Source organism: Dipodomys merriami, unplaced genomic scaffold, assembly GCF_024711535.1.
Source record: "Dipodomys merriami isolate MVZ:Mamm:240054 unplaced genomic scaffold, mDipMer1.0.p SCAF_12, whole genome shotgun sequence".
Lineage (NCBI taxonomy): Eukaryota > Metazoa > Chordata > Mammalia > Rodentia > Heteromyidae > Dipodomys > Dipodomys merriami.
Genome location: NW_027202493.1, coordinates 40,910,343 through 40,918,998, shown reverse-complemented (window position 1 = coordinate 40,918,998; position 8,656 = coordinate 40,910,343). Strand labels below are relative to the sequence as shown.

General features: G+C 42.3%; 1 protein-coding gene across 1 annotated transcript; it reads left to right on the top strand.

The window, feature by feature from the left end:
* Window positions 1–4,068: 4,068 nt before the first annotated feature.
* Gnrh1 (gonadotropin releasing hormone 1) lies at window positions 4,069–8,030 on the top strand. Its single transcript, XM_070016007.1, has 3 exons — window positions 4,069–4,221; window positions 5,936–6,031; window positions 7,854–8,030. Exons 1-3 carry the CDS (start codon window positions 4,069–4,071, stop codon window positions 7,890–7,892), a joined length of 288 nt encoding a protein of 95 aa, XP_069872108.1. The 3' UTR covers window positions 7,893–8,030.
* Window positions 8,031–8,656: the final 626 nt, after the last annotated feature.

Here is an 8,656-nt window from a genome sequence, read left to right as displayed (position 1 = left end):
GTTCAAATAGTTGAGTTGGGGGGAGGGAGGTTGGGGAGAAGTCTTCAACTCAAATTGTTTAGATCATATACATTGATAAAATTCAGTTCTCTGCTTGAGTACAGTCTAAATGAGCAGGAGTAGAGAACCACTGCACAGCTCTGCCATTATCTCAGAACATAGGAAAGTATCCAACCAAACACCTGGCCTTGAGCAACCAACCAGAAGCATAGATGCCTGTCCCATCATGTACCAAACAGTACCATGTACCAGACATAGCCCATTCCTGGTAAAGCAATACAGATGTAACCGAATCTAGTTCCTTCAATTACTATAGTTCCAAGGGAATTTTTGTAAGAAATATTGTCAAGATTCTTAAGAAGGTTTCCATTATAAACCAATTATTTCGCATATTTTCTCTGTTCTCTTTAACTAGAATGCTGCCCTGGAATCAGTTTTTAAGTCATGCTTAATATATGAAAAAAAAAATTCCTAGAATTGTACTAAGTCCCTAAGGAAAAGTATATTTAAAATCAAAAGGTGCACTACTGCAAAGAAAAGTGGTTAATTATTTCAGCATGAAGCACCTTAGGTGAGGATTAGCTTTCTGGGCCCCTTTCATCACCTGGTGATTCATGTCAGCTGCAGTTAACCTTGAGTTCTTCCTGCTGAGATTTTACATTAGGACGGAAAAGATGTTTTTCATCTGCCCTTCAGCAAGCTTATGAAATCATCATCATTATAACTTTGGGGTGTTTCAGTGTTAGAAATGAAGCAATTTTGGAGGAAAAAAAATAGGACAAAGTAAAATCCAACTTAAACCCAATTTATTAAATTGAATTCTTTAGTAAATAGAGTTATGAGATGCCCAAAAAAGCAGGTCACTAAACATCAAAACACATTTAATTGCATAGTAGTTGGGTCGTCTATTAGTAGAGAAAGTAAGACACAAATTTTGCCTTTATCTTTAAGGTTTCTGTACCTAAGACCAGACCAATGCAGATTTAGAGAACGTGCAGCTTATTGAATAATCTCAGACCATGTTTCTGTGTTCATCTTAAACATTTCAGAGCAATTCTCAAGTTCAATACCAGTTGATTGACACCTACAAGAAACCCTGTGAGTCTTGTCCAGAAGTAAGGGGTTGGGTCCACATAACAGGACTCCCAAGTCTTAACTTGCATCCCCAGTAGTCATAACCAAAACCAGAGTTTCTGTTTAGCAACACTTAGAAGTACACCCTTCAAGAAACGGAATTGAACACTTTGAACCAACACTGTTCAAACCTAACGAATTCTTACTGAGAAATAACCTCTCCTTGTGTGTAGTCGAGTGAGGTGAGCTTCTACTCTTTAGTCACCATATCTAAAATACTTAAAATGACTCCAAGTCAGTCTTAATTTAGAATTCCCCACTAGCTGTATCCCCATCTTCACCCTGGAGAACTGGAAAACAATCATGAAAGAGGCTGGGCAAACCAGGGGAAAGTGAACTCTGTACTTGAAATTTATATGGCTCTTTACTTGAAATCCTTAATGACATTATTTCCAGTTCCATGACTGTCACCTGAGAAGTTACCAATCAACTCTAAAATGAACACGTTGGGTTTTTCAGTGTATATCAAGGTTTAATTATCAGAGAAGATATTTAAAACAAAATTAGAAGAAATATGAAGACTAATCTGGTTTAAAAAATGCTGCCTCGGGCTGGGAAGGTGGCTCAGTGGTAGAGCGCTTGCCTTGCATGCCTGAGGCCCTGGGTTCGATTCCTCAGCACCACATAAGCAAAAAGAAAAAGGCCGGAAGTGGTGCTGTGGCTCAAGTGGTAGAGCACTGAGAGCTGAGGGACAGCGCCCAGGCCCAGAGTTCAGGCCCCATGACCGGACCCAAAAATAAATAAATAAAAAATAAAAAATGCTGCCTCATTCATTCCTCGACTCATTTATTCAAACCTATATTTAATGAATGCTGACTAGATGCCAGGGCTTACTAACAGGTGATGGAATAGGATAGAATCTTTGACAATCATGGGTTATATAAATCAGTAAATTATAGGAAGGTAATGAATGAGTAAAGAGTTCTAGTTATCTTTTAAATGCTTGTGTGAGTAACATGTCCAAAGTCATGCCTTGGAGTAGGGGGCGGTATATATCTATAAAATGTGGATAAAGTTGCCAGGCTAGTGTCACATTTCCTGCAATCCCAGTACTAAGGTGGCCGAGATGGAAAGATCATTCGAGTTCTCAGACCAGCCTGGGCAATATATTAGACCCTGACTCAAAGAAACATTTGGGTGCTTATTCCATGCACTTGTTTCTCCCTTGTGCTTGATGTGCTGGGTACATGGGTTTGCATATTTTAACTGTAAGTATCTATTAAACAAGCAGATCCATCAGTTTTCATCTGTGTTGTATGTTCTCACTCTCCATCTGTTTTAGTGCTGGATTTCTTACCTTATGCTACCAAAGGCTTCAGAGGGCAGGAGGGACTGGTGGGAAAGGAACTGGGGGGTGTTTTCTCATGTTCGGTCTCATCTGCTTTAGGGTCCTGTATGGGTTGGTAAAATGACAATGATCACCTATCAATAAAGCACATGGTTAAAATTGGAAACAACTCTGTGATCACCTGGTTTAAATCCTTCCTTGTGCAAATGGAATCCTAACAACTAAGACAAGCTTCCAAGGGTCCCGACTTCTAATTGCATATTCTCTCTGGAGGAAGTTCTTGTGTACACATTTAACCTCACTTAATATCAGACATCTTTTTTCTTGGGAGGGCTGCCAATTTCCTCAAGGGAATCTTAATTAAGATTAAGATCTTAATCTCTTTGAATGGGGGTCTTAGCTCTAAAAGTTTTAGCAGAGGTTTTAAATGGCCTGACAAGTAAACTTAACAGATACACCAGCGGGTGTCCCAATTATATACACCATTAAAGGGCTTTATTTTTAAAATGACTATTACAAAAACACTTTTTTCATGTGCAACATAATTTACCAGCAGGAAAGATTTCAATGGCCTAGAAAAATGTCATATAAAAAGGAAGCTAGGAGAATAGAAAAATCACAGTAGGCAACTCACCTCAAAGGAAGCTTGAGATCCTGTTGGCTTTTGCCTCCAAACAGGTAAAATGTGTGTGTGTGTGTGTGTGCGTGCGTGTGTGCGTGCGTGTGTGCGTTTGTGTGTGTGTGTGTGTGTGTGTGTGTGTGTGTGTGTGTGTGTGTGTGTATGCTATTGTATATCTCCGGGGCTTTTTATACCCCTAAAAGTTAAGACCAGGTATGATGGTGCCTAAGGACACCTTGACCTTTAGTGACCTTGTCACCCTAGCACACCCACAAATGCAGCCTTTTGAAAAGAACCCAAAAGCTCATTGACCAGTTAATTTTAGCCACTTCCCCATTAAATGAAAATTAATTTAGAGGCAGGTGACAATGAACAATTAGAAGCTCTCAGCAAGCAAGGAAAGTGCTAGGACTCAGCACCTTGATCAATGTGGCGTGCTGTCTGTCATTGTTACAGACAGACAAGCCAGACTTCAGGACAGATTGTCAGCAAAATGTCCTTAGTACTACCGTCTAGGCCTCTGAAAGCTAAGCAACATTATATGAGCCAGAAATATCTAGTAAGGGACTACTTTTCAAAGCAGGTGGTCCAGGCAAAATAGTTGAAAACCAATGAGTAAAATGTAATGGCAAGAATATGGGACTGATAACAATTGAATCCTGGGTTTTGATAAGCAAATAATAAAATGAGCACAAAAATAGTACTGAAGATTAGAGTTTAAAGTACAGGTGTGTGTGTGTGTGTGTGTGTGTGTGTGTGTGTGTGTGTGTGTGTGTGTGTGTGTGTGAGCGCACATGCGCACCCACGCGTGTGTACACATTTTTGTTTTGGTTTGTCCCTGGTGGTTTAGAAACTCAAACAAGCAAGCAGATGTCTCTCTGTTTCAATGCCTGTGTGTAAAAACCGTGAGACTCCCATATCCCTCCTCTGAAGAGTTAACAATACCCATGCAGGGTTGTACCAGAGTAGTTCCTCACTCTTCCTCCCCCCCCCCCCCGCCACTGCCACTGGTGCATTCTGTGTATGGATGTCCCGCAGCATGGAGCCGGTTCCAAAGCTGCTGGCTGCACTTGTTTTGCTGGCACTGTGCATGGAGTCCTGCTCCAGCCAGCACTGGTCCTATGGATTGCGCCCCGGAGGGAAGAGAAATGCAGAGAACTTGCTGGATTCTTTCCAAGAGGTAAGTCACCCTCAGCTTCGCCTAGCTGATCTGTTACAGTTTGGTCATGACTATGACTATGACTACTACTATGACATGACTATGACTACTAGACTATGACTACCCAGGACACACAGGCCACCGAAGATAAGATGTGCACACTGCAGAAGCCATCTTCCTACCTTCAATTCAGACAAAGACTGAAAGAAGTGGGTCAGGACCAATGACAACACCGGCAAGACAGCGTGTGAGACTCTCAGATCTCTATGACATTCAATCAGCATCTTTCATATCGAGGATGGATGGGAGACAGACGTTTAAGCAGAAAGAAGCTGGAGACTTGGAGTCCAAGAGTTAGCAAACTTTTGGGGGAAAATATTGTGAAGTAGAAAAGTATAGATTTAATTTCATATAGGTTAGATTATAGTACGAGTACCAGCATTGTCGTGGGGTACTTAAAAAATTATACAGTCTGACTTCTTGCCCAGCACAGGTAGCTTACACCTCTTAGCTGAGACCTGACAATTGAGGTTTGAAGCCAGCCCTGACAGAAAAATCCATGAAACTCTTATCTCCAATTAAGTAGAGTGGACAGAAAGACAAAAGACAGAACTGGAGGTGTAGCTCAAGTGGTAGAGCACCATTGGTGAGAAAAATGCTAAGCAAAAGCAAGAGGCCCTGAGTTCAAGTCCCAGAACACACATGCAAAAAGCTATTTATGTTAGCTGAGTAACATAAAAAAGTAAGGGAAAATTAGCTGGAAAAACTTAAAACCATTTCGTTTTACCTGGAAATAAATAGTTTTTATTGTTGGTGGTGGTTGTGGGGCTTGAACTCTGGGCCTGGGCGCTGTCCCTGAGCTCTTCATCTCAAGGCAAGTGCCTTACCACTTGAGCCACAGCATCACTTTAATTGGAGATAAGAGTCTCACAGACTTCCTGCCCAGGCTAGCTTTGAACTGCCATCCTCAGATCTCAGCCTCGTCAGTAACTAGGATTACAGGTATGAGCCACAGGCATGGCTTTTGTTTTTTGTTTGTTTTTGAGAAACAAGATAAAGTCCCAGAATCTGAAAGTCTCCTCTCAAGAGATAATATATAAATATATATAATATATAACATGTATAATAAACATATTATAATATATAATAAATAATATATAAATAATATATAAATCTCAGTAAAAGCCAGAAAACAAAAGCCAACTCTATTCACAACTCTAAGCTCTTGTTTCTTTATGTGTACCATTTTTTTTATATGCTCAAAGTACTTCCTTTCATCATGTCTATCCTTCCTGTCCACAGCATCTCCAGTCCCCAGGTAAAAATGCCCAATGGGTCAGGCACTGGTGGCTCATGCCTGTTATCCTAGCTACTCAAGAGGCTGTGATCTGAGGATTGCATTTCAGTTCAAAGCCAGCCCAGGGAGAAAAGTCCCTGTGAAACTCTTATTTCCAATAAACTACTCAAAAAAGCCAAAAGTGGCACTGTGGCTCAAGTGGTAGAGCGCCAGCCTTGAGCATAGAGGCTCAGGGACAGCACCCAGGCCATGAGTTCAAGCCCCAGGACTGGCAAAAAAAAATGTCCAATGGCAGCTCTGCCCTTAGTGTCTCCCCCCAATCCTGATTCTGCAACTCTCTTCCTCTTTCTGGGTCTACCACTCCTGGACCTCATGCCCCACAGATAATTTGTGGTGGAGATTAGCTCTATCTCCAACAATCATATTCTTTGTCTTCAGATAGCCAAAGAGGTAGATCAACTGGTAGAACCCCAGCGCTTCGAATGCAACGTCCACCAGACTCATTCTCCCCTGAGGGACCTACGTGCCGCTTTGGTGAGTTGAAGTGATTTCCTCTTTTCCTTTCTGGCCATACTAGGGTTTGAGTTTAGAACCTCCTGCTAGGCAAGGGCTCTAGCACTTGAGCCACGCCCCCAGGTCTTCTGGAAGTGATCTTGATTCAGCCCTATAGAGATGGAAAGGTTTGAGTACTACTAACACCCCTAGCACTGCCAGGGGGTGGGGGCTACCTTCCTAACTGTTGGGGTCCCTTTTATCTCTCCGTGTCCCTGCTGTGTGGCTAGACAGCATTCCCTGCTGAAAGAGCTGGTCTTCTCATCTGAAGTTGCACTGAAATCTTGACAACACTTTTTGCAAATTCTGGCCAACAAATTTCTTCCCACTGCTAATTCTTAAAGTATAATTAGAGTACAGTTGGCTAATTATACTCTAATTCTCTAAGTACATCCATCAAACCTACTCAGCTAGTCCCTCAGCTGCCTAAGCAATTGTTCCAAGACATGGTTTTGGAGGATCCTGGGAAATGCTGAAAGCAGAAACATCTCTAGATGATTTTTCTCCACTTTGGAATGTAAAAGTCCAAACTGGTATATTTAGAAAGCCACAGATTTGATTTCTACGGGTTTTTTTTTTGTTTTGTTTTGTTTTTGTAGAACAAATTCTCACCCAAAATGGAAATCTACTAACTAAATATAGGCACCAATACTGGAACTTGAAGTCAGGGCCTGGATACTGTCCCTGAGCTTTTTGATCAGTGCTGGCACTTTATCTCTTGAGCCATAGCTCTACTTCTGGCTTTTTGCTAGTGAAGTGGAGATGAGTCTCAAACCATGATCCTCAGATCTCTACCTCCTCAGTAGCTAAGATTATAGGTATGAGATACTGGAGCTTTTGATAGGACATAGGCTTTTGATAAGAAAACATAATACAAATCAAATGGAATACAGAAGCTATGAAAATGCAATGCCACTTTGAGTTCCACGGGTCACTTATTTGCAGCTGTCTGAAAAGCATTATGGTCAATTATCCATTATGCTCAGAAGAGGGAAAGTCTGAATAAGTCATGTATGAAGATAAAACTTAATTTTCTTGAATGATTTCAACTCCCATGCCCTAAACTTTCTTAATACCTGATAAAAATAATAAGTAATGAATTCTCTCAAACATGGCATTACAAAGGAATTGAAAGAAAGGCTGGTTTAATTCACATTGATTACAAATTGCTGTCATCTCTTTCCTCATATTCTGTCCTGAAGCTATTATTATATAGATTTTATTCTTCTTACTACTATTAGTAAGCAGTTTGACAAGACATAGTTTGCAAGACATGTTGGCATACACCTGTAATCCCAGTACTCAGGACACTAAGGCAGGAAGGAATTGAGAGTTTAAGGTCAAACTGGTCCACAAAACCAGTTTGAGACCAACTGGGCTACCCAATGGGAACTTATCTCAAGCAAAAGAAAGCCAGACGCTGGTGGCTCTTACCTGTAATCCTAGCTACTTAGGAGACTGAGATCTGAGGACTGTGGTTCAAAGCTAGCCCAGCCTGGGCAGAAAAGGCCATGAGACTCTCATCTCCAATAAGCTACTCAGAAAAAGCCAGAAGTGGTGCTATGGCTCAAGTGGTAGAGTGCTGGCCCTGAGCTCAGGGACAACACCTAGGCACCCTGATTTCCAGCCCTATGACTGGGGGGAAAAATTTCCATCTACTGACTTCTCTATTACTGTCTTGTTCATGACAACAAATGGACCTGCCCCTCCTCAATCCCTATTTTAGAAATCAAAATGTCACACATAGAACAAAACTCAGCTGGCCGGATCAAACTGGATACTATTTGTTACCTGTGTTTTTCAGCAAAGTCTGATTGAAGAGGAAACAGGGCAGAAGATGTAAGTCCATCTGCTGGCGTCTCCTCAAGTCTGAAGTGTAGCAGTGACAAAAAAACTTGTGACCCATTATGTATGTATGGGTGTATCGTGTGACTTTCAGACATTCCCATCCGAGCTGCCCTATTTCCTAATAAAGCGATGTGCCATGGGTGCAGTGGTAGAAATGTGCAAACATCTAACTCCCCTGGAGGGGGATGAGGTGACATCAAGTGTCTCTGCTCCCCCTTCCCCCATTGTCAATCCACAGGGCAATAGTCACGGTTTCAGTGCATGCTGATCAGAAGACACTGGTTCATCTAGCTTCCATAGGACCCAAACTTCATGTCTGACCATTAGTCACAGAAGTTAAGGCAGAGCCACGACTCCCAGCCATGTGGGAAGGAGTTCTCTCCCTAGATTGTCCTCACCCCTTCCAAAGTCAGGTGGAACCCCAGTAAGGCCTTGGGGATGGGAGAAGGGGTCTCACGGGGCTGCTGGTCCAGTGACCCTCTGGCTCCATAGGTTCTGGCCCAGGCACACACAGAAAGTGTACGACCGACTTAGTCTAATTCCTGCTGCTGGATGAGGTGACCCACACCTATGCCTCCTCTCACACTCAGGACTGAGAGTTCAAGGCCAAGCTTGAGATATCTCAACAACAACCACAACACACCACAAAGCCCACATCTGGGCACTTGGTAAGGAAAAGGCTTACCTTGGCTCCTGATTTTGAAGGCTGGGAACGTCCACCTCCCAGGCCACAACCTACGGAGAGGGTGCCATGTGTGC

Bases quoted from the DNA above. Each gene is read 5' to 3' on its own strand.
- Gnrh1 (XM_070016007.1), top strand. From the start codon at position 4,069: ATGTCCCGCAGCATGGAGCCGGTTCCAAAGCTGCTGGCTGCACTTGTT. The intron at 4,222-5,935 runs GTAAGTCACCCT...CTTTGTCTTCAG, and splicing joins TGCTGGATTCTTTCCAAGAG to ATAGCCAAAGAGGTAGATCA. The intron at 6,032-7,853 runs GTGAGTTGAAGT...TGTGTTTTTCAG, and splicing joins GGGACCTACGTGCCGCTTTG to CAAAGTCTGATTGAAGAGGA.